Source organism: Dermochelys coriacea, chromosome 1 (assembly GCF_009764565.3).
Source record: "Dermochelys coriacea isolate rDerCor1 chromosome 1, rDerCor1.pri.v4, whole genome shotgun sequence".
In the NCBI taxonomy this organism is placed as follows: domain Eukaryota; kingdom Metazoa; phylum Chordata; order Testudines; family Dermochelyidae; genus Dermochelys; species Dermochelys coriacea.
The window spans coordinates 229,299,608-229,326,045 of NC_050068.2; the positions used below are offsets into that span (position 1 = coordinate 229,299,608).

The 26,438-nt window shown below is 39.6% G+C and overlaps 1 protein-coding gene across 2 annotated transcripts in view; it reads right to left on the reverse strand.

Moving 5' to 3' along the window:
- The window catches only part of SAMM50 (SAMM50 sorting and assembly machinery component), a 31,172-nt gene extending 6,017 nt beyond the window's left edge, over positions 1-25,155 (reverse strand). Inside the window, exons 1-10 of one of the 2 annotated variants that reach the window (XM_038421779.2) lie at positions 25,011-25,155; positions 21,700-21,810; positions 18,846-18,947; positions 17,485-17,572; positions 13,202-13,308; positions 9,838-9,968; positions 7,313-7,400; positions 6,574-6,702; positions 5,749-5,820; positions 4,416-4,502 (exon numbers count right to left, since the gene is read on the reverse strand). In XM_038421779.2, the coding sequence (XP_038277707.1) occupies positions 4,416-4,502; positions 5,749-5,820; positions 6,574-6,702; positions 7,313-7,400; positions 9,838-9,968; positions 13,202-13,308; positions 17,485-17,572; positions 18,846-18,947; positions 21,700-21,810; positions 25,011-25,031 (936 nt within the window). In that variant the 5' untranslated portion in view covers positions 25,032-25,155. Of the gene's footprint in view, positions 1-4,415; positions 4,503-5,748; positions 5,821-6,573; positions 6,703-7,312; positions 7,401-9,837; positions 9,969-13,201; positions 13,309-17,484; positions 17,573-18,845; positions 18,948-21,699; positions 21,811-22,386; positions 23,392-25,010 lie in introns of those variants that run through there. The other variant, XM_038421769.2, reaches the window with a different exon arrangement.
- Positions 25,156-26,438: the final 1,283 nt, after the last annotated feature.

Below are 26,438 nucleotides of genomic sequence, written 5' to 3' on the forward strand. Positions count from 1 at the left end.
TTACTAGGAGCTACGCGAGATAAGAATATGCTTGTGTGTAGTATCTAATCTCTAAAAAATGTATTTTCAGAAAAACTGTTGGCCACTGCTGCCCTCTTTCTGAAGTATGTAGTGTTACATTATCAGAAGAATTGCTGAAGTATCGTGCTATTTTTCAATTTGAAAGTCAAAAGTCTGGCTCCCACGCTCTCAGACGTTTTCATATCCTGCCTCTCTCGTGCTTTTCCCCAAAATAAAATAAACCGTCATTTTGACATCAGTTGCTCCCTGTGATTTCAACATTAGAACACACTTTATCCCTAGAGAACATCTATTAAGAAGGGAAGCTATACGGCCCCTGTAATTTTAAAAAAAACCCTATCTACTAGCCTACACAGCATAACATATTGGGTAAATTTACTGGTAAGGAAATCACAATAAAACTGTACTGGTAGCCTACACTGAGTGTACAAAATAGAAGGAAAATACTGTTGCACAGCTAGGTCTCCCAAAAGCCTATAAAAAGCTATAGTTTTACTGCAGATACACAGACTCTCTTACACACAACCTAAACACAGAAGGCCAAAAATTCTTACACGTTCCCTTACAATGAATAATACTTTAACCATTTCTTCAGTGGCACTACTTGCGAATTACTATTCTGAATGAGTATGGATGACAGAATCTGGCCCAGAATTATTAATGAAAGTAGTAAGAAGACAGCAGTTCAGAGCCATATTTGCACTGCAGTAATGCATTTTATGTTAAACCGACTCAAAAGTTTAATTTCCTGTAAGTAAATGGAATAGTAGAATGTAGCAAGCAACAGCAACAAAGAAGCAATGTTAAATCTCTACAACTTCTGTATGATTAAAGCATATCTTCCAGAAAGGCATTCAGTTTTGATTTGAAGACATCAAGAAATAAAGAATCCACCATTTCCCTTGGTAGTTTATCCAGTGGTTTTTCACACCGAACTTTAAAAATCTATGCCTTATTTCTAAATTGAATTTGTCCGGTTTCCACTTCCAGCCATTGGTTCTTGTTATGTCTTTCTCTGCTAGATTAAAGAGCCCTTCAGTACCTGGTATTTTATTCCCATAAAATACTTATACTCTGTAATCAAGTTACCGCTCAATCTTCTTTTTGATAAGCTAAACAAATTAAGCTCTTTAGGTCTCTCTCTCTCTCCCCAAGTTATTTTCTCCAGCCCTCTAATCATTTTGTGGTTCTTTTCTGCACCCTCTCCAATTTTTCAACATGTTTTTTAAAATATGGACGCCAGCATTGTATGCAGTATTCTAGTATTGATTTCACCAATACCATTTACAGAGGTAAAACCACCTCCCTATTCCTATTCACTACTCTCCCGTTTACATATCCAAAGATCACATTTGCCCTTTTTGCTACAACATTGCACTGGGAGCATGTCCACTATGACACACAAATCCTTTTCAGAGTTACTCCTTTTCAGGACATAGTCCCCCATTCTGTAAGTATGGACTGCATTCCTAGTTTCTAGATTTATAACTTTGCACTTAGCCATACTGAAATGCATTTTATTTGAATTGGCCCAGTTTACCAAGCAATCCAGATTGCTCTGTATGATTGTACTGCTCCCATCAATATTTACCAGTGTGTCAATCTGTGTGTCATCCATAAATTATATCAGTGATTTCAAATTTACACTTCCAGCTCATTGATGAAAGGGTTGAATACTGTCAGGCTTAGTATTGATCTCCGAGGAACACCGCCAGTAGAAACACCCCTATTCAATTATGATTCCCCCTTGACAATGACTGTTTGAAATCTGTCAGCCAGCCTGTTTTGAATCCATTTAACAAGGGGTCTATTGATACTGTGTAATTTTTTAAAATCAAACTACATAATGCTAATTTATTAAACCAGAATGTCACGTGGTACTAAGTCAAACATATTACAACAGTCTAAGTATATTACATCTATGCAGTTTACTTTTATCAGCTAAACATGTCATCTCAACAAAGAATGAAATCAGGTTTGTCTGACAATACCTTTTTTCCATAAAGCCATGCTGACTGGCATTAATTATATTCTATCCTTTAATTCTTTATAATTGATTCCACGATCAATTATTCCATTATTTTGCCTAGGACTGATTTAAGGTTAATTGGCCTATAGTTACCTGGGTTATCCTGCTTGCCTTTTTAAAATAGTGGCACAACATTAGCGTTGTTCTCGTCATCTAAAATGCCTCTGGTATTCAAGATTTATTAAAAATTAACATCAGTGGTTCAGAGATCTGCTCAGCCAATTCTTTTAGGACTTCTGGGTGCAAGTTATCCAGGCCAGCTAATTTAAAAATATTTATCCCTAGTAGATTATATTAAACATCCTCTTTAGTTACTAATGAACTGGAAAGTACTTCAGTAAATATTTCTTCTATACTTGGAGAGAATGAGGATGATGTACTTGTATCATATGAGAATGAGCACTTCTGCGTTATCTGCACTATTAACAACAATTCTACCATCTCCATCTAGTAGTGAGCCTTCACCATTCCTAGGTTTCTTCTGTTCCTAATATACTTAAAATCTCTTCCTTCATTGTCCTGAGCCCTGCCACCTATTGTTTTTTTCCTGATGTGTTAAGCTTCCCTTATCAGTTTTCCGCAGTTCTTAACTTCTAATGTATATTGATTGCTCTCTATTTTCCCTTTTTTCCATTTGTTATACATTGCCTTTTAATTTCTTATTTAATGGGAGATACAGGGTTAAAAATTGAACATACTGCCTTGAAAGCCCCCAAACAGTACCATTTGCCTTCCTCTACCCATCCATTTTCAGTCACACCTTGATAGAGAAGCAAGCTGATTATACAGCAGCACTACTAAAGTCACTCCAATAGTATACTATCACAATCAAAACAGCACATGATTTAATTGAACCTCCTAAAAATCATCATCTGATAGCACATTAATGGTTTCCTGAAAGCTTTTTTGGTTGAAACTTGTGTTACCTCAAAAAGTAGCTCAGTGGTTTGAGCATTGGCCTGCTAAACCCAGGGTTGCGAGTTCAATCCTTGAGGGGGCCATTTAGGGATCTGGGGCAAAAAAAAAATTGGGGATTGGTCCTGCTTTGAGCAGGGGGTTGGACTAGATGATCTCCTGAGGTCCCTTCCAACTCTGATTCTATGATTCTAAGTGAGGGCCCCCTCTTGTACTGACTCACGTTTGAAGCATAGAAGATGCCTTCATTTGTTTTTCATGGTATATTATCTCCTTCCCACCCTAACACACCTGACCTCAGAGATTTCTTTTAACCAAAGAGGGACCTCTTCCAAAACCAGTAACATTGCTCCACTTAAGACAACCAGTTGGTCAGTGGACAATAATGCGATGAGCTATCCTCTACTCATAGGCTGAGAGAGTACTGTCTTTCTGCTACCATTCCCCTCAGATATGAAAGTGTTTGGTTAGTGTTTCACCTTAAAATTCTTCATTTCTATCATACAAGTGAAAGTTTGAAAAAAGCTTTAGCACAAAATATTGTGCTAAAGTTATTAAAAATAAGGGGCTGTGGACAACTACATTCAAATTTATCTGCTAAAAAGATATCACACAATGATAAATTTCAAGGTGTTAGATGTAAGAAGAATCAGTGTATGCATGAAACTTCTGGTATCTATCCATCATTCTGCGACATCTACAATAGACCCAAGAGAACAAAATTAGAGATACTACAGAGAGGTTTTTAAACAGATAAATTCAAATGTATGTGTGTGCTTAATGCTCTCCAGAGCTTGGTATGTTGGGGCTTCAACGTATAATGTTGTCAGCACAATTTTGAGGTTAGGTTTCCAGTTCACCATCAATAGTTTTACATAAAAGATAACAAAAACATGAAGATAATAATGGTGATAACAGGTACATAATCATGAACTCATAGTACTATTATAATCAAACATAACTATATGTTTATGTTTAACTTAACTGTATAACTAAAATCTAGGCAGACAAGACTGACCAGAAGATTTATAATCAAGGGAAGAAGAAGAAGAAATATGAGCTAAAGGGTCCAACCGTCAATGAGAAAGCTGGTAACAGCAACCAGCCAGTATCTATGGACAGAAGATCCACATAATATAGCTACATCAAATTGAATTCTTTTTTAAAGGGAAAACATTTCTCACACCTAATTGTTTGAGTTATCCATTCTCTTCAAAAAGTCCAGCTTCCAAATTTCTATGACAGATGCAGAAGTGTAACATAAAAAGAGGAGATTAATACAATGAGAAAAAATAATACATATTAATTCTAAGGCAAATCAAAGTATTTACACATCTAGCTTTAGTCAGTAAAATCTTTTTGAAGGCACGATGAAAAAGGGTCATGAGAAACATTCAAATCACCCCACTTGTTACATTAGGAAGTGAACTGAAAATGTTTAAATACTTACTGAATCCCATAAAAGTTGCTTATTCAGCTGAAGCTCAAAGTCCTCTTTTAGAAAGGTCACATCTCCACCTGAGTAGCCAGCTAGCTCCTAGAAAAAACAGAAACTTAAGACACCACAAACACGCATATTTTGGAGACCCGCCCCCCTTCCTAACATAATTCATCTAAGGCTGTGTCACCATCAGTAGTGTTCTCTATGTAGACAACAGCTGTTTCCACATTGGCCTGGTTGGGCAACCAAATTCAACACCTGTGAAAAAGCACAACTGAATCCTAGAGAAATGAAAGGTCAACCACACTTTCTTACCACGGATGTTAAATATGGCTACCCCTTTCTACACCACTTGTTGTCAACAAGAGCTTGGTGGAATGGGGCAACAGCGTTTGACACCTAATATCAAACAGTTGAAGCTTTTTCCATGAGATAGTAACATTTCAGTTAATAAAATATAACTGAAGACTATAAAAGTAGAGTTGCATTATACGAAAATCTGGGTAAAATGTATAGAATACAAGCAGCAAAACAGGATATTTTGTTTTGAACATCTAACAAACAACTGGCAATAATCAATAGTTTATTAATCTTGTTCACAGTGTGCACTTTATCACATATGTATCCTTGAAAGAATCCCCATTTCCCCCACTTTACATCCTCCACTCCTTTCCCTATTAAGGCCCCAAATCACAGCCATCATCTTTGCTTAGGAGGAACAAACAGGAAGTTTTCCAGTCTTGCTCTTATTTGATCCAAGTTGCTGCTCTAGCACTTCCAGACTTTGCTGGAAGGAAGGATGACATTTCAATTCACCATACACCATAATTGTTAACGCATACTTCTGAGAAGCTAATTGTTAAGATACCTGAAAGGCAAGTGGATAGAGGAAACCATTTTCTAAAAACTCATGCATATATCCTGAAAAGTTATTTTTATAAAAATAACTTAAGTGCAATGAACTTTAAAACTCATGAATAGCTACATAGTCTAGCAACATTAGGACACCATGGTACAAAATGTTGTCTCAATGTCTATTTTGCCAGATCTAGTTTTGGCATGTGACAGTATTTTTTAACCAAAGAATTTAGTGCCAATAGTTGAAGACTGTTTTGCAATGATATTTTTTATTTTCATATTTATATCTGCCTTTATAAAGAGAATTAGTGATTTAAAAATATACACTGGTGCTGAAAAGTGAACGCAAAACTATTTTGAATGGATTTTCTTATATTCAATTTATTCTCTTAAAAATATATAAACTCAGAAATGAGCAGTATCAACTAGAAAAAAAAAAACAAACATACATGCTGCACACACTTATTATTGGAGTCCACACTACCTGATTAATTTTCAGCAAAGCACCTCGTCTTGGCAAGATCGAAGAGTTCCGAGAATCGATTACCATGGTGTGCTAAAAAGACACAGAGTTACTTAACTGGTACAAGCTAGATATATTTTAAGCAAAGGATGAGTTATTTGCCATCAGAAACTGGGCACATGCTGGGAGACAAGTAGCACTCTCAGGCGAAGGCTAAATCATCTACATGGATTGGAGAGCCAAGAGAGGACCATGTGCCTATAGGATAACCCAATTCTGTCTTAACAGACTGCATCAAAGACGCATCTGCTCTGTTGGCTGTGGTAGGCCCCAGAAATGTTGTGTCTACAGTACCCAGCAGAAATTACTTAGTCATATGACAACCCTTTTCAAATCCACTCATGGTCCTGCATTTTGTGAGTGAAAATCAAAGACTGCAAAGTGCTGTGGTGATACAATGCTTACAAGCAACGCAGGAGCTCTGTAGGACAGAGGAAGGAATGCTCTCTTCTACTGTGTTCAGCAGCTTTTCAGAAAAAGATGTGGGAAGAAGGGAAAGGAATCCTCTCCCATGGAGCTCTGCAGAATGAGGAGAGAGCTAACCTTCCCTCCAGCCATGCAAAAAACCAGTGGTCACTGAGGATAAGTACTTTGTCTAGTGACCTGCTGGGTGATTTGTTGAGAGGAGTCACACTACGCAGTAGGTATCTGAGCACCAAACACACAGCGTGCAGCGATTATTAATGTTTCGAGCACCAGCAGCAGAGTGTGCTCTTTTGGCAACATTCACAATTCCTATAGCATTCAAAAACACGCGTATACCATTTACAATATGAAAAGCCTTACAGAGAGAGAAGATTTAAGAGAGTGTCCACTTTCTTCTCGAACAGAAAAGGAGGCTGTTCTTGCAAGAGAGCCAAGCTCTCTCCAAACACCTTCCCACTTCAGTGCGTGATTGGTCTTCCATATGGGAAACTACAAATAAAAGACATTTGAACAATACAGAAACACAGGAAGTGTTACAAAATAACATTTTCCTCACAAATTTTCATTTCTAATGCCTCATTTCTATGTGGAGGAGATGGGTACGTTTACCCTTTCTAAGTTGCTGTACTGGATGTGGGAAAGTAAGTCACTCTTCCCCATCAGAGTAATATAATTCTATAAGCCAAGATAATTCATCTCTTTATGAATTGACAAACATTACTGAATCTTCTCCCAAATGAAACATTTTGAATTATGCGGATCCAGTGCCCTAGGAAAGCAGGTAGACATCTCTCTGAGATGAGGACATTTTTAGCGCTAACAGTTTTGTAAGATGAAAGACTTAATTTGTTTTTGCTACAGGTGAAGTGAGATTCAATTCCAAGTAATACAATCTATCAAAAGGATGGATAAGTATTACTTGGAATTGTTGTCATCATTCACGTTAAGGCAAAATGATCACGGTCATATGTATTTCAGAAATCTACAGAAAAAAATAAAAGCTATACAAGTATGCCTTGAACTGAGTACATCTAAACAATGTTTCAATTCCACAAGTTCTTGCAGCAAAACAGGCAAAGGGAGGTGCTATTGTGCTTACATTAAATTCTGTCGATAGTCCCCTGTCAGTCTCACGAAGGGAGCTCCAAGGGAACTGTCCAGTTACTTTATACAGGTTAACTGAAAAACTAAACAAAAAGAGTACATGGTGATTTGAAGTCAAAATTGTTAGAACATGTAAAAGTTTAAAAACTAAAGATGTGTTTCAGGAACTATCTATGTGATATTAACGTAACAGAGCAGTAGACGGCCCTTGATATTGGCACAAATCTTAAAAGCACAGATTTAAATAGTCAATCTGTACTAGAAGAGATATTAACAGTTTTATTTACTTATCAAAAGTGAAAGAAACCGAGTTAGTTACTCTAGCTCTCAAGCCAACTCTTATTAGTAATTTCACATCCCCATCTTCCCTTAAGGCTTTAGCAGGCAGCTGTCTATATCAAAGAAATCTGAGTTGAGTATAGAATTGTGGCTCATTTTATAATCTTATTTGTTAGAAACAAAAAAAGCTATAGTAAATAGTGACTAACATACAGGAACTCCTCACTTAAGGTCATCCCGGTTAACGGTGTTTCGTTGCTGATCAATTAGGGGACATGCTGTTTTAAAGTTGTGCAATGCTCCCTTCTAATGTCATTTGGCAGCTGCCTACTTTGTCCACTGCTTGCAGGAAGAGCAGCCTGGTGGAGCTAGCTGGTGGGGGCTTGGAACTAGGGTGGACCAGCAGCCCCACTAGCAGCTCCCCGCTCCCCTAAGTTCCCTGTGCAGCAGCTGCCCAGCAGGCTATCAATTGTTGGCTATCAACTGTCCCTTCCCCACTGCCATGTGTTGCTCCTGCCCTCTGCCTTGGGGTGGGAGAAGAGGGGGGCTAATGTCAGGGTGTCTGCCTCCCCCCTGCTCCTGCACCCCACTTACCCCATTTTCCATAGAGCAGGGGGGACACACCTGTCCCGGAGGCAGCAGGTGAGGTAGGTCTCAGCTTGCTGTTCTAATTAACAAGGCAGTGTACTTAAGACAGGGATCAGCATATTTAAAGGGGAAATGCACATCTCTCTCACACACACACACACACACAGGTGTGTGTTTCTGTCTCCTATGCTGTCTCCCCTCTCTTCATTCCTTCTGCCTTGTAGAGTGTGAGGCTACATTAACAATGAGTTAACCCTTGAGGGCTAGTTCATCATTTAGCAGTACGGTACTCCTTGGGAAATATCCCACCCTCTGACTTCCCCACCTCAACCAAGCTTCACAATCATCATTGCTGTGTACCAGTATTAAATGGGTTGTTTAAAACTTATAGTGTGTGTGTGTGTGTGTGTGTATATAAAGTTTCCCTGGAACCTAGCCCCCACCCTTTTACATTAATTGTTATGGGGAAATTGGATTCGCTTAATGTCATTTCAGTTAAAGTCGCATTTTTCAGGAACATAACTACAACGTTAAGTGAAGAGTCCTGCATTCATCAAAGAGCAAGTTGTCCTTTCAAGTGAGAGGTCCTTCCTGTTTGCAGGAGACTGATGGAAGCTGTTGCATTGTTACAGACACATGAAATAGTCCAGTGGCTTGTAAACTTTCCAGACTACTGTACCCCTTTCACGAGTCTGATTTATCTTGCATACCCCAAGTTTCATCTCACTTAAAAACTACTTGCTTACAAAATCAGACATAAAATACAAAAAAAATGTCATAGCACTTAACCCTATTTCAGAAAAATTGCTTATGTTCTCATTTTTACCATATAATTATAAAATAAAGCAATTGGAATATAAATATTGTACTTACATTTCAGCACATAATATATAGAGCAGTACAAATGAGTCATTGTTTACATGAAATTTTAGTTTGTATGGACTTTGCTAGTATTTTTTTTTTTTTTTAATGTAGCCTACTGTAAAACTAGACAAATAGCAAGATGAGTTGATACCACCCTGGAAGACCTCTGTGTAATCCCAGGGTATGTGTACCCCTGGTTGAGAGCCACTGAAATAGAAGGTCAATTTTCACAGCTCAATGTATCAGAATAAGTAAGATTGTGAATTGCATTCTATTAGTTCTCCATGCATGACAGTGAAAAATTTACCTCAGAGATCTTACTAATGAAAATCATATTTTGGATATATGTGTTGGCGAACATTTCAAAACAAAAACAAAACTATTACTACTTGTATTTCTTATAAGTTAATTTCCCATGTCTCTCACAGCTAATCACATCACAAGCATGGGAAGCAAAAGATTAAGATGTGAAGCTGGTAATTAAGCATTAGCCATAAAGAACCCAGTTTCAGATCCTAAATGGACTTCACAGAGCTGGTATTAAGGAAGAATATCTTTACACATGGAAATTAAGATAATGGGCCCAATTCACCTTGGCATAAGCAAACACTACTTCATTAACTTCAAACAACTCATCACTTTCACGAAGTAAACTTGGTCCATTGAAAAATAAAATGTGGGAGGCCAATGCACCATTTTTGTTAGTTTTCAGAGAATAACCTCACTTAGAAATATTTCTGTTATTATGAAGAAATATTAGCGTATTCAGAAATTGTGTCTGTTTCCTACTTTCTTTCAAAGTTTCCAGGCTGTGGTTTGAAGAATGATAGGCCATATGAAGTTTCCTTTGTTCCATAGGAAAACTGGAAGGTCACCTTCTCTGCACGTCCAAGGAGATTAGGGAGTTTGAGCCCAAGAACCTAGGAGAAATGGGAAAAAAAATTTTGCTACTATTGATTTTGCAAGAATAAGATACTGGCAAACAATTATATGTTCTAGAAAAATGTATTTATGGTACTAATAATGTCCGAGATTAGACATGGAAGCATTTTAAAAAGCCAATTTACTCATCACTATTTATGCTCTTCATATTTTTTTTGCATTTCTGACAGCACTGACAAAGAAAATTAATTACCTCAAATTTACTTTTGTTATAGCCTGTATCACTTTCTGGTTCTTAGTACTGTAATATACGCTTTTCATTTTTGACGGTTTAAAAATATTTTTTTTATTGGAATTTTGAACCATCACTATATTTGCTTTTAGACATGCAATTTACACGTTATAATTTGAGTTGATAATGTCCGTTGTTCTGTTTAAAAAGTCCATAAAGTGTACAGCCTTAACAAATTGGCAATGTAGCAACAAGAAAGATTTAAGGTATTTTTCATAATATAATTTTGTAAGTTAAATTTTCATCACTAAAGCATTACAATAATGCCCTCCTCTGTCACAAAGTTAGAGTAAAATATTTTGCTACATTTCAAGTATTTCAGCTAACTTCACCTGCCTCCTTGTATGCTAGCTGCACCCTTTTCGTGATAGTGCCACTCCTTTGGCTGGGAAAATGAAGTAGGTCTTTCTCAGCCCGAGCTATCATCACTTATGTTTCACTGAGCAGTGCTTAGGAGGGTCCCTCTTTTTTTTAAGGAGTACAAAAGTGCTGAAAGGCATGATCTAGAGATCCACAGATCCAGTGTACCAAATCCAGCTTGTCTTGGTCTCACAGCTGTTGGGAAAGTGTAAAGACGAGAGCCACAACACTTTAGGGTTGCCAGGTGTCCGGTTTTTGACCGGAACGCTTAGTCAAAAAGGGACCCTGGTGGCTCTGGTCAGCACTGCTGTCCGGGCCATTAAAAGTCCAGTCGGCAGTGCAGCAGGGCTAAGGCAGGCTCCCTGCCTGCCTAGCTCCTCGCAGCTCCAGGAAGCAGCTGGCATGTCCGGCTCCTAGGCACAAGAGCAGCCATGGAGGCTCCACATGCTGCCCCTGCCCCTAGCGCCGACTCCGTAGCTCCCATTGGCCGGGAACTACGGTCAATGGGAGCTGCGGGGATGGTGCCTGCTGGCACACACAGCGCACAGAACCCCCTGATCCCTCTGCCTAAGAGCCAGATATGCCGGCTGCTTCTGGGAGCTGCGCAGAGCCAGGGCAGGCAGGGAGCTTGCCTTAGCCCTGCTGTGCCAACAACCGTGAGTCACCTGATGTAAGCATCGCCCAGGCGGAACCTGCACCCCAAGCCCCCTCCCGCACCCTAACCCCAGGTAGAAAACCCCCTCCTGCAACCAAACTCCCTCCCACAGCCCACACCCCAACCTCCTGCCCCAGTCCTAAGCCCCCTCCTGAACCCTCACCCCCAGCCCCACCTCAGGGCCCACACCTCCAGCCAGAGCCCTCACCCCCACCCCCTACCCAAGCCCAGTGAAAGTGAGTGAGGGTGGGGGAGAGCAAGCGATGGAGGGAGGGGGGATGGAGTGAGCGGGGGGGGCAGGGCAAGAGTGTGTTTGATTTTGTGCGAATAGAAAGTTGGCAACCCAACCAGACTTAAAGTTTATTTTTGTGATTAAGATTACTACCTAGAGGATTTTCCAAGTAACTATAAAATACTAATATAAAAGAATATCGGGAGAAATTTCTAGTTCTATATATTTCAAACAAATTTAAAAGGAAAGAATCAACTTGAAATCTAGTTAATTCTTAAGAAGACTTGAGTGATTTTAGTCCCACAGCCAATGTGTGTGTTTACAAGTAGAGCCCAGCGCGGATATAAATTGGTATCCATGGAACCGCAGGGCTCTCCTGGGAACTGAAGCGGTGAAAGGAGCAGGATGTGGGGCCGCCAATCCCAAGAGCAAGTGCCTCATGCCAACAGCTCCTCTGGGGCAGTTGTACCACTCCCAGCCCCGCCCACTGTGAAGGGCACCAGGCTCACTGGCAGCTGTCCCTGGTTGTGCTCTTGTGTTCAAGCAGCACACCCGCCCCCAGAGAGGAGACGCAGACAGCTACATGGAAGGAATGCGGCACAGCTGGGGGTGGTACAGCCATGTCGGCATTGCTGCCGGCGAAGGGCACTGGCTCCTGGGAGCAGCAGCCCCATGTTCTGTTCCTTTCAGTGCTGCGGTTCTGCAGATACAGATTTATATCCGCGAATATAAATTTGTATCTGCACAGGATTCTATTTACATGTCACATTTTCCTACTATTTAGTATGTTCCTCTCCTCCACTGCTTTGTGTGAAATGCAAACAAACAGAAGGGAAGCTGACTATAAGAGGGAAAATGGAGTTTTGTCAAATGCACTAGAACTGAAACAGATTTTTTCCCGTAATTTAATTTAGTTATAACTGTGTGATTTATAACACCAGTAGGTAAATAGTTTTCAGACAAGACTATAATTTAAGTTGATACGTATCTTTAATCATACTTAACTATAAAAGGTGAATGTAATGCAAATATGTTCTATAATATTGGAGGCCCTGAAAAGTCCTATAGATTTCAGCCCAGAACAGTTGGGATTGGTCTTCAAAACTATAAGAATGAAATAAATGTGATTTGGTGGTCAAACACCTCATACTCCTTCAAGAAAAGCCTAGTATGAACTGATCTGCCAGAGAACAAGTTACTCATATGCTTTTCAACATTAAGCACATAACACATCTCAAACAACATTCAACACATTTGTGAATTTTATATTTACATTACGGATTTGAATAATTTGTAAATTATAAAAAACAAATTATTGGGCTAGGGACACTGTGTATTAGGCCTAAATTCAAAACACAACACCTTAAGCATATGTTTAAGTGTTTTCCTGAATCAGGGCCTTAGCATCCTAGATGAACTTTTGAAAAATCTAGCTACAGGCATAAATTACAAGTGAAATTGAGTTATGATCTCAGCCTAGTACCCATTTGGGCACAAGAAAAATACGCTTATTTGAGGAAAGCCTGTCAGATGTACCAAATACAACCACAGAATGAAAACAATGGGGACATCTGTAGGCCAAGATGAAGGTCTTTTGGCAAAGCTATATTGTGGAAGTAAGTTTGTGAGGCTCAGGTCTTCACATGAGCATGAAACTCATTCTCAGATTAAAAAAATTAAATAAATCACGCCACAACAAACGAAACTTGCAACACTTAAAAATCAGCCATACCATGCTGCCTTCATTATTGCCAACCATAGTGTTATAGCTTCCAGTTAGTCTTCTCAGTTCTGTTACTTCAAATGTAACATCTAAACCATTTGGAAGGGCATCATCTCCTAAATAAACATACATTTATTAGTGAGCACAGTACATTTAATACATTTCTTACAAGTAATCAGTTCAGTATTGCTTTATATCTGTATAAAAGGCAACTTAACTTTTGTAAAACATTCTTTTAGAAATCAAAAATTGGTTGGCTCAAATCTTCATCAATGGCTAAATTATACAGAAAAATAATCTCACAAAATTAGAAGTCCTAATTAGAATCTGAGTATTTGTATATAGGAGTTTGATTCTGTCATACATTTGGCTTTTTCAGCATCGGTCCTTTAGTTATGAACTAGTTTAACATACATTTGGTAACCTACCCTATGAAAACAGATTTACACCGATTTTATTTTAAAAGAAGGAAGCTATATCAAATAGTTACTGGAAATATAGTGTTCCCAATCTTCATGGGAAAGTAACATGCAATGGAAGCATTTTTTCCCCCTTCTTAAAAAATAAAAATAATTTCTGGCTCGCTTGTCTTAACTCAACTGCTCTAAACTGTGATGGTAAAGGGCATCTGCCTTTGCTCTATGCAATTAGGCAATACGCCTTTAAGGAACAATGTGTTATGTCACACAGATCTTTCATTTTCAGTAACAGAATATTTCCCAAATTAAACAGTCTCTTGATAACAGTAGGCCATTTCAACAGAAGCACTGTTCTGATAAGAGGAGGAAATTCAGAGGCTTCCTACCAACACATATTGCAGCAAAAGCATGAAATGTACAACTACATTACAATTCTCTGATAATTCATTATTTTTACGTCTACCATATCACTAAAATGATATGTACACTTAAAAAGACAAATAACTGAGATTTTTCATACCTCTGAGAGATTCTAATCCTGACTGACAGCACCAGAAAATGAATTCCTTTATTTAGTCACAGAACAGGTATAACACACAAGTTTCTCCACTCTGCCTTGACTATATGTCTCAGTCCTGACCTGTGGAGGATGCCACTAGGAGTGAAAGGGTAGGTCATTCTGTATGCCTTTTCAATCTTTGGCCCCTCTGTTGAAACTACAAGATTTGTTTTGATTTAAAGTAGTGTGAACTAGTAGTTAGAGACGAGGATGGGAGTCAGGAGGCCAGACTGTCACAAAGACTTGCTGTGGAAACTTAGGCAAACTACTTGATTTCTGTGTGTCTCAGTTTCCTTCTCAGTTAAGTAAAATACCAACCTTTGTAAAGCATTTTGAGATCCTGGGATGAGAAGCGGTAAGCAAGTATATGACGGGGCACATGCCCCACACTGGCAAATAATGGATTAACAGGGAATCTGAGAGTCCAATTAGCCCATTGTGGGGTACCTGGGGGGCCACAACTAATTAAGGATTAGCCCCAATTACAGAGAACCAAGCTGAGCAGCACCTATAAAGGAAGGACTGCAGAGTCAATAGAAGAGGACTGAGACAGCAGAGCAGCAGTAGGGGACTGATACCCCAGGACTGACCCTGAAGGGAGAGGTCAGCAGGAGTGATGGGGTTCCAGGCACCTGCCAAACAAGCTAAGTGACACCCTGAGAAAACGCCTTAGCTACAGACTTATAAAAGCTACACAGTCAGATGAAACTCCAAGGAGAGAGAGGACTGGAGGGTGCAGCTCCATAGCAGACACCTGCATGCAGGCAAAGGTAGGAAACAGCTCAGGAAATCAGAGAAAGATCATAAGAAACAAACCCTTGGTTCTTATTACAAGGGCCCTGTGCTGGAACGAGAGAAGAAGATAAGCCTGGCATCTCCTATTACACCATCCCTCTTGCGAAGGTGTAAGTCTCTGGAAAGGGACAAGGACTACAGGCCCGCTATGTGGCCATTAGGATTTTGGGTTTTCATTTGGACTTATTTTCTTTTGGTTACCCTGGAAGGGGAATGTACTGAAAGGGGACCTGGCTGGAGACCTTGGACATGATGCTGACCACAACAGAACTAAAATGATGATCAACTGTGGTTGCTAGAAGCAAGGGACCCTTTCAACATCCCAAACTAATTTCAGGGGTTGCTACAGATTAAGGGCAACGGCTGAAAACGTGAAAAAAAAAAGTATTATATGGACATTTGTCTATTGACGCCATCACAACCATACCATTTCATTTATGCCACCAGCTATCTAACTGTATGAGTCTATTTATTAGAGCAATAACTAATAGCCCATTAGTGGGTTATAATCCTAACCTTTCACCTCCAGGCCTACACCTTTCATCCTACAATCTATCTAGTTTGAGTCAGAAGTTAGTTTAGTGACAATACTACTTATATTGCATTTTCAAAATATATATAGAAATACTGAGAGTTCTTAAACAACTTTATTTTACCTTTAGTTCTTTCATATGGGATGAGAACACCCTGTAGTAAAAAACAAACCCTTCAACTAAAGGTAGAAAACTGCAGTCTGGCTTTAAAGGATTACACAAAGACAACTGTGTCATTGGATTTCTCCTATTTGCTGTTAGTGTTGGGTGGGCAAAAATTGTAAATTTCATGATTTCAGATATTTAAATCTCAAATTTCACAAAGTTGTAACTGTAGGGGTCCTGATCCAAAAAGGAGTTGGGGGGGCGGTGTCTCAAGGTTATTGTAGGAGGGGTTGAGATACTGCTACCCTTACTTCTGCGCTGCTGCTGGTGGCAGCGCTGCCATCGCAGCTGGCCAGCCAGAGAGCGGCAGCTGCTGGCCGGGAGACCAGATTTCACGGTCCGTGACACTTTTTTCACGGCCATGAATTTGGTAGGACCCTATCTATAATCATGTACTTGTAAAATTCTTATTGCAGAACCAGTGTGTATCCCACGCAGATAGGCTACGTACACCCCATCTGCGCACCAAGGCTCTCAGCTCCATGTGAGCTCCCAGCACGCTGCTATGTAACAGATTTGGAAATGTGGATCCAGATAGAAATTGATTCATTTAGCACATTACACATGTGTGGCAGTGCAAGCTACTGCTTAAGTGCAACTTGGGGACAAATGTAGAAGAGAAAGATTCCTTCCTACCATAGAGGCGAGGATTTTGGCCTTTGGCAGTTCACATCTCTCTCATGTCAAGCTGTCTGCAATCTAAGGCAGGCACCTCTGCATCTGTCATACTTGGTAAGTTGTCTTAGGGTAAACTAAGGCTTGGAAACTTTAAAAAATAAGCCTAACAACAACAACAACATCAGATGATAAGTGGAAGGCTCACCCAGGGAAAGCTCTCCTCCCCCCCACTGGCAAGTGTTTTTGTCAAACTGGATAAAACAATAGTGTCCTTCAAATTAGAAATGTCATTAGCATACAGACTTTCAAGGAGCTAGATGGTGTATACAGATACAAAAAAGGCTAAATTATCGATTTAAGATACCTTATCAGAATTATGAATGAAAGTTAGCTTTGAAAGATGAAAGTAAAACACTGATTTCCAAGAGATGAACTTGTATGTACAGTTCTGTAGATCAGACACAAGCTATAAAACAGAAGATGTTGACACATGGTAATTTAAAGATCTTTTTTCCATGGTCACTTTAATACCTCTGATCAATACAAAATAAAAGTTGATATTAAAATGACAATACAATTCTTTATTGGACATTTTGAAATGATGTTAAGTAGAATAACTGAAAACAATGCAAAACTGATACTGTATCAGATGAGTAAGTAGACAGCATACATGTTTACAAAAAAAAAAAAAACCACCCTATGGTAAAAGAATGTTAAGCACTCTACAGTTACCTTCCAAAACCTGCACTAAATACAAAATTATTAATTTTCTCATAGGCATTTCTATGGTGGTCTCACTATAATATCAGAATACTTCAAGCATGAATGTATTCATCTTCACAATCTGTCCATGACATTAGGTGGTATTAATATCTTCATTTTACACCTGGAGAACTGAGGTACAGAGATAAAGGACAAAACTGTTAAGTGTTCACTAATTTTGGATGCCCTACTTGAGAAATTAAGGGCCTGATTTTTCAGAGTACAGCCCTTTATATGTTCAAATCACTATTCCACCCATTTCAGTTGCAGTTGTGAATGCTGAACACTTTGGCAAATTTGGCCCCAGGTGTTTCACAATAGGCAGCCAGAAAATGAGGAACACATAATTAATGACCATCTGTAAGGATTCTGGTTTAAGTGACTTGCCTATCATCATACAGGAACTCTGTGGCAGAAGAAGGAATAGAATCCAATTCTTACCTTGACATGTATCAATCAGAACTTCCACCTGCCTAAAAATTCCTAGACGGAGCAACTTTTCACGAGCTTCATGTGATTTTCTCATTACCTATACAATGAGAGAAGGAATTTGGATTGCACCTTACCAAGAAATCACTGGTACAATGGCCAAATAGCACAAAGAGATTCATACGTCATTCATAGATTTTGAACAGCTTCTATACACATTAGAACATAAATCGATTCAGGATCTACTTCAATACCCAGATGCAAGAAGTTAAACACAGAGCATCCATCTCAATTTCCTGGTTTTGTTAACTTGCATCACTAACTTTTTATAATCCTTGCATATCCATTTTCTTTAAAACATTTTTAAAAAAAGGAAAAAACCCTTCTCAACCATATCAGAGTTAACAAGGTAAGATCTTAACATCTCATTTGGATTCCTTATGTTTATCGACTATACATTAAACTCAAAAGTGTAGATAAAAACCTCATGTGTTAATTACTGAATTGAGTACTTAAAGAAGGAGCTAGATATAAAGAACTTCTACCTGCAGAGTAAACAAATAACAGCTTTTCTACAGAATGAAACTGATCAGCAGAACTACTGTATACAACATAGCAGTGTCAGTCCCAGGATATTAGAAACACCACTTGGTGTCTCTATTGGACTAATTCTCTTAGTGACTGAGACAAGCTTTCGAGCTTACAGGACCTGAAGAAGAGCTCTGTGTAAACTTGAAAGCTTGCCTCTTACACCTACAGAAGCTGGTCCAAAAAAAGACACCACCTCAGAAGAACTCTAGCAGTATAAAGGTGGGCAGCAGCAACGAAAACTTCCCCACATTGTCCGGTCAACCTTATTCTAGATAGACATCTACTCAAGAGTGAGAGAATATCCATACTGATTCAGACTTCAATCCCAACTGACAATGCCACCAAAATGCTAACTCTGATAGCTGATGTCTTTTCTTTTTAAAGAACTGAATACAACTACATAACATAAATACATAATAAAGTGCAATTCCACTACGAAAAGTAACTGAAAAACCATCATGGTGTTGTGTGTATGTTGTTATCTCAGTTTATAAGAAAACAAAATAATTTTTCAATCAGTTCTGCACACTAAACCTGATCTGAAAGTCAAACTGGGTTTTTCTTTCTTGGGAATCAGTGGTAATAAAGACATTGCAGACTAGTAGCACAAGTGACAAGAGGTTGGGCTGATGGGACACTCCTAACTATCACCTAATTTTTTTTTTTTAAAACTACGTTTGGCCTATAGGTTTACTCATCTAACTAGTATCTGTAAGTGGCTTGGTAAATTTTTCAAGTCTGGAATGTTTTGCAGAGCATATGCCACTCACTACAATACTTACATCAATGAGGTTTTTAGCCTTGAAAAGGTCACCAATTTCATACATGATAATGTCATCTTTAGTCCTTCCAAGTCCATCAAAGTGTACATGTTGAACCACCACCTAAATATAAAATGACTATTAACAAAAAAAATTAAACCACCTAGACATCAATATACTGTAGTCTGACTGAAGGTACAAGATTATAGGATTCATTTGTGAATTACTATTAATTTATAATATCAGGGACCAATACGAGCTTCAATCCTGGATTGTAATTAATTATTTCCATTAACAAGAATTATGTTGAAAAACAGATTTCCTAACTCCAAATCAAGAACTGATTACAGGAAAAGACTACACTAAGAGTCCATAGCTACTAGGATTTTAGTCATATTTTCATGAACAAGTCAGTCATTGGCTGAAACCATATGCTCTTGAACACATAAGACCTAAACATATAGTTCTCTGTGTACTTCCTTTACCACTTACATATAAGCAAGGAGTTTAAACATACAGTCAAAAATAACTCTCAAATACCTGAATAAATATTAAACATTCCATCACCATCTGAATATTATAAACTAAAACACATAGCAAGGTCTACAATACAACAAGATACTGAATGATTTTTTTTTAAAACTCAAATTCTTTTTTGTCTATATAGCAGAGTACTATAGCTAGTTTATCTGGTTTTAATGCACTATATTGATTAAATCTGCCTTGTTTTCTCCAAGCTTTTCAGTACACATAGCTTTCGGACTTATTACTCACTGCAAAAAAACAAAAACACAACCCACCAAATGATTAGATGCTCCTTTTTCTAATAAAATAGAAGATAGTTGCAACCTACCATCACTGGCAACCCTACAGTAATAAATTGGTGCACACATGTAATGGAATTAAAACATTTTTTATTAAGGACAGAAACTTCATTACCAAGCTTCCAGGAGGAGTGACTATGAACAAAGTCCAGGAAAGGAAACATCTTTAAAAATGAGAACATCATGGCAAATAAGAGAGATCTCATATTCTTAAACATATTAAATGTATTTAACAACATATTTTGTAGGAAAAACAGGGTTGCTAAAAAATGATTATCTTTGTATTTTAATTGGATTTTATTTAAATTGAACAGTTTTTTTTTTTAAAAATAAACCTATTTAAAATTAAGTATGAAATTGACAAGCTACGTTAAGGCTAGGCTTGGCAGAATTCGATTTTTAATAATTTCAGTGGATAATGTGTTTATTTTTAAGTTTTTTAAATATTTTTTTCAATTTAAATATTTACAGTTGCAGGAAATTATGGAGGGAAAGACAATTATGTAATGACAGTAAATGTTCAGATTCGAAAAAGTTTTATAACTGTTCAAACACAAACTGTCAACATCATATCAATATATACGAAGTAAATATCCTTAAATCAAACTCTATTAAGTTCCCAAGCAGCATTTTTCTTACTATGCCTATCTGCACATTTATCATCATTGATGGAAATATTTCTTGCTGGTTTCTGGGTGTTTGCGTGTATGGTGAAATCGATGTTCACCAACATTTACCAATAAAAATCTAACACCTCCAAACCTTATTAAAGCCTTAAATTAATATAATGTTTTGAAATCATTTACATTAAATACCAAAAATAATATTAAACAGTAGATCAGCTTGCCAAGTTTTAAAGATAGTCAGACACTGAACTGGTGGATGTCACCGGCTAAGCACCTGGAACCAGAGTTTATTGATGGGCTGAATCAACTTTTGACTACAGTAGCCTCTACTGCATGTGCAGAGAAAACATTTTTTTCGTTTCAGTTTATTCAACTAGTTCAGTTGAACAACTAGTTCATTCAAAGATAAGAAACCAACTGAGAGCTGAAAAAGAAGGAAAGCTTGTTTTCCTTTTCCAATCTATGAATAAAGCTACTTGTGAGAGGATGAAATCTACTAGTTCCAAAATCTTGAAGAACATGGTTGCCAGAAACAATTAGTTCAATTCACTAACTACAGATAATTAAGGCTATGATTTAGTCACCGAGATTGCGGAAGTCACAGATTCCATGACTTCCAGTGACCTCTGTGACTTCAGCCTGCAGGGGTCGGGAACTGCAGGATCCCCCACAGCTTGTGGCGGGATAGAACTGCAGGGTACCCCGGCCATCTCTGGTGGCCCCCGGAGTTCCAAGCCACCGCAGGTGGCAGAGGAACCCCCATAGCTCCTGGCTGTGGCTGGGGAACCCATGACAAAATCTTAGCCTTACAAATAATATTTTGTTTAATATATCAGTTTTAAATGTAAAACATGATTTGCTAAATTGTGATAAATTTCTTATGTATTCAGCACTTTTATTTAAAAAAAATGTTTGTGCATTTAATTGAATTTCCATCTAAATAGAGCTTGACACAAATCACAAGTAAAAAATAAACCATCTAGTAAATAAGAAATGCATTCAACATTTTTAACATAATAAAATGTAAAAAAGTTAAAAATCTGAATAAATGTAAGCTATATAATTGCTTAAATAAATGTGTACAGAAATACTGCAGCCTCCTGGTTAGCAAAAAGCAGCACCAAGTTCAGTATGAAAACTATATTTAGTTGCAATTCAACAATCAACCAATAAGAATCAACTTTTCATCAGGAAAAGAACTAAAAAGTACAAATGCAAAACATGATTAAAATCAATTATTTAAATCACTTTAATTAATAACTGTTTGCCGATTTTAATCACCGAATAACAAAGGAAACCAGACATTACTGGATTCATTCTCTTCTTTTGTATCTCAAATACTGGTTTGGGATAGTCCCTACAAATAAAAGATTTAAATTTAAAAAAAAAAAAAAAAACATTCACACCCATTGATTAGGAACTCACATCTTTGTTTTCAAGGACTTCCTGCTTGGCTTCAGGTTCAACTTCAACTAGTTCAGGTTCATCTCCTAAAGCACCGAAGTCAGATCCCCTCACTGGAAGAGGCTCCAGACTCTGAATGAAATATATACACAAAATTAATTTATTAAATAGCAAATACCAATTATTTTGTACCACATCAGAGTTTTTTTTCTTGTGAGGAAAATTCTCACCATTCCGCCCATCGTATTATAATGAATGACAATACCATAAATAGAAGAGAGAAAATACTGGATATTACATGTATGTATTTGTACAGTATATATTTGCTGAAAGTTTATTATATATTGAATAATTTCCACATTGAGAGCGTTTTCTTTAGTAAGATATGATATACAGTAAGCTATGTCTACCTAGAAAGTACAGTATGTTTCTTTAAATCTCTACACAGTTTTGCAGGAGAACAAGTTCCTTTCCTTTGTAAAATTTCAAACATTTAACTTTTCTGATATTATTCACCAGCCCTTCAAAAATACTTGTATAATTCAATTTTTAATAGGCATCTATGCTTGTCAGTCATCTAATTTTTAAGGCATACTTTCACTACGGGAAGTGATACACAAAATTAAAGATATCATAACATTTGGTTTAGGTGCCAAATGTCCAGAGAAACACAGGTTTTTCAGCATGTTACTTTGTTGTGTGGCTTACATCTTTAGATTTGCAAACACAAGGTTTTCTTCCTATCACCAGTCCTCCGAACATCATTCTAAAGAACATGACTCATCAATGCTGGAGTCTGCTTTTGAGGTTAGAGGGTAAGTCAGTTCAGTTTTCCAACTAAAAATGGGTTTGTTTGCTATAGTTTACAGCATTATGAAATAAAAACAATAAAAACTTCACAAAGTTATGGAATACCCTTTTACACTACTGCTGATATCAAACTTCAGCAACAATCTCTATGGGGGCAGAGTATACGCTGAATCGCTTCAGGGAGAAGCTATTCTTTTGCAACACAGGACATGCCATACTGCAGCAGACCCAAGGTCCAACTAGTTCAGTATCCTGTCTCCAACAACAACCAGTACCAGCTAAATCAGAGGAAGGTTTCAGAACATTGCAGTAGGGAGATGTAGGATAATCTGCCCCCATATTAGGTCTTATTCTGATCTTTACTAGAAATTTGCTTAAACCCTTAAATATGAGGCTTAATACCCCCTTCAAAATTTGTATAATTAATTATAACAACTCTAGATATCTTTGATATGCATATAAATGTCCAATCATTTTTTAGAATCTTACTAAGTTCTTGGTCTCAGTAACTTCCTGTAACAATAAACTCCACTGTCTAATTACATATTGTATGAAAAAACATATGCCTTTATCAATTTAAAATTTACCATCTTTTCATTTCACTGAATATTACCTTGGAGTTCTGGAACCAGAACGAAAAATACAAGATAAGGCAGCATATGCTGAAATTACAGTATTCTATGACTCACCCAATACATAAGCCAACGGCTCTGTTTTTGTGCATATAAGGCAACTTGAATCTAGGTGTGGTACTTTAACTCAGAGTTTCTTAGAATCATAGAATTGAAGGGGGCCTGGAGAGGTCATCACACTCATGGCAGGACTAAGTATTATCTAGACCATCCCTGAGAGGTGTTTGTCTAACTTGCTCTTAAAAATCTCCACAACCCCCTTAGGCAATTTATTCCAGTGCTTAACCACCCCGACAGGAAGTTTTTCCTAATATCAAACCTAAACCTCTCTTGCTGCAATTTAAGCAGATTGCTTCTTGTCCTATCCTCAGGAGTTAAGAACTATTTTTCTCCCTCCTCCTTGTAACAACCTTTTATGTACTTGAAAACTTACATCCCCTCTCAATCTTCTCTTTTCCAAACTAAAGAAACCCAGTTTTTTAAATCTTCCCTCATAGGTCATGTTTTTTAGACCTTTAATTATTTTTGTTGCTCTTCTCTGGACTTTCTCCAGTTTATCCACATCTTTCCTGAAATGTGGCACCCAGAACAGGACACAATACTCCAGTTGAGGCCTAATCAGTGCAGAGTAGATTGGAAGAATTATTTCTCATTTCTTGCTTACAATACTCCTGCTAATACATCCCAGAATAATGTTCATTTTTTTTGCAACAATGTCACAGACGTGACTCATATTTAGCTTATGGTCCACTATGATCCCCAGATCCCTTGCCGCAGTACTCCTTCCTAGGCAGTCATTTCCCATTTTGCAGGTGTGCAACTGAGTGCTCCTTCCTAAGTGGAGTACTTTGCATTAGTCCTCATTGAATTTCATTCTATTTACTTCAGACCATTTCTCCAGTTTGTCCAGTTCATTTTGAATTTTAATCCTATCCTCCAAAGCACTTGCAACCCCTCCCAGCTTGGTATCCTCCGCAAACTTTATCAGTGTACTGTCTATGCCATTACCTAAAACTTCCAAATATTATTCAGAAAAGCCAAATATTTTAATGACGTTTATTTTGGGGGTGGAACACCAGTGCAAATATACGAAAGACCGCCAGGTGAAAAAAATGCACTTTGCATAAAAGCCGCAGCCCTCATCCCCTTTCTTCTATGAGCTCGGTCCTTTAGCTAGTTTATTATACGTCACCACTTCCCAGTTTCAGATTACAGAAAGCCCGGTGGCCCTTTGAAATCAGTACCCGCCGTAGCCAAAAGCTGTGCGAGAGAGGCCCTTGAGAGAAGGAAGGAAGGAGCTGGGCAGAGAGTTAAACCCTTCCTGGGGCAATCAGCGTGCAGAAAAGCCAGACCCTGGGCGGAGGCGCCTATTCACCGTCTCAGCCCCCCGCCCCGCCCCGCCCCGCCTCCTGGCGCAGTCCCATGCCGCCACTTCGGCAAGAGGGCCTCCCTGCCACCCAGAGCTGGGGCCTCCGTCACCCGCCGCCCCAGGGGCGAGCGTCCCCTCTGCAGAGCCGCGCGGGGCGCCCGTCACGCACTGCACGTTAACTCCCCTGCCGGGCGGTTCGCCCCCGGGCAGTGACTCCCCGGGGCCACTGCTGCTGCAGCCGGCCCCCGAGACGCGCTGGAGGGCGGAATCCTGCCGCCCCAGGCTCACAGGCAGTGGCCCCGGGCCGGTTGCGAGAGGCGGGGCGGGGCAGCCTCAACCCCGCTCGGCTTAGAGCCGCAGCCCGCGGGGAAGGGGTTGGGAGGTCCCCGGGGAACAAGCCACCCCCGCCGCTCCCTCGGTCAGAGGCCCGCGGCCTGGCCCGGCCCCGCTCCCGAAGGTCGCGGCAGCGGGCGCGGCTCCTCCTCGGCCTCGCGCGCCAACGGGGCCGGCAGGGACCTCACCCGCGCGTGCACCGTCCCCATGGCCGCGCCGCTGCCGCCGAGCCGAGAGAGCAGCGATCCCGCAGCGCGCGGCGGTCAGCGCCGGGCCCACAGCAAAGACCGCCGCACGGAGGCGGCCATGACACCCTGGCCCCGCCCAGCACCAGCCCTTATTGGCCAGCAGAGCTGAAAGAGGCGGGGGAGGCAGCGAAGTCGCGGATAGGGCGGGAGCTAGGAAGCCCCGCCCCCACGAAGGGAGGGGGAGGAGGCAGGCGGGAGTGGGGATCAGGATGGTCCAAGTGGAAAGTCCGGCGGGGGCAGGAGCGGCGGGGGCTCCTGCGGCAGGAGGCTAAATTACCCTTGAAGGTGGTGGCCTGGGCTCTGCAGAATTTAAAACGGGGCAGTTAAAACATGGTGCACCAGCAAGGCAGGGGAAGGGTTGCAGTGTGCAGAAAAGTTGAAAGAAAAGGAGGACTTGGGGCACCTTAGAGACTAACAAATTTATTGGAGCATAAGCTTTCGTGAGCTACAGCTCACTTCATCGGACGCATTCAGTGGAAAATACAGTGGGGAGATTTTATATACACAGAGAACATGAAACAATGGGGGTTCCCATACAGACTATAACAAGAGTGACCAGGAAAGGTGAGCCCTCAGGCCCTACGCTGCTATCTTCCAGACACCACTGACTTCCTGAGGAAACTACAATCCATCGGTGATCTTCCTAAAAACACCATCTTGGCCACTATGGATGAAGAAGCCCTCTACACCAACATTCCACACAAAGATGGACTACAAGCCGTCAGGAACAGTATCCCCGATAATGTCACGGCTAACCTGGTGGCTGAACTTTGTGACTTTGTCCTCACCCCTAACTGTTTCACATTTGGGGACAATGTATACCTTCAAATCAGCGGCACTGTGATGGGTACCCGCATGGCCCCACAGTATGCCAACATTTTTATGGCTGACTTAGAACAACGCTTCCTCAGCTCTCGTCCCCTAATGCCCCTACTCTACTTGCGCTAAATTGATGACATCTTCATCATCTGGATCCACGGAAAAGAAGCTCTTGAGGAATTCCACCATGATTTCAACAATTTCCATCCCACCATCAACCACAGCCTGGACCAGTCCACACAAGAGATCCACTTCCTGGACAGTACTGTACTAATAAGCGATGGTCACGTAAACGCCACCCTATATCGGAAACCTACTGACCACTGTGCCTACCTACATGCCTCCAGCTTTCATCCAGACCACACCACACGATCCATTGTCTACAGTCAAGCTCTACGATACAACCGCATTTGCTCCAACCCCTCAGATAGAAACAAACACCTACAAGGTCTCTATCAAGTGTTCTTACAACTACAATAGCCACCTGCTGAAGTGAAGAAACAGATTGACAGAGCCAGAAGAGTACCCAGAAGTTACTTACTACAGGAC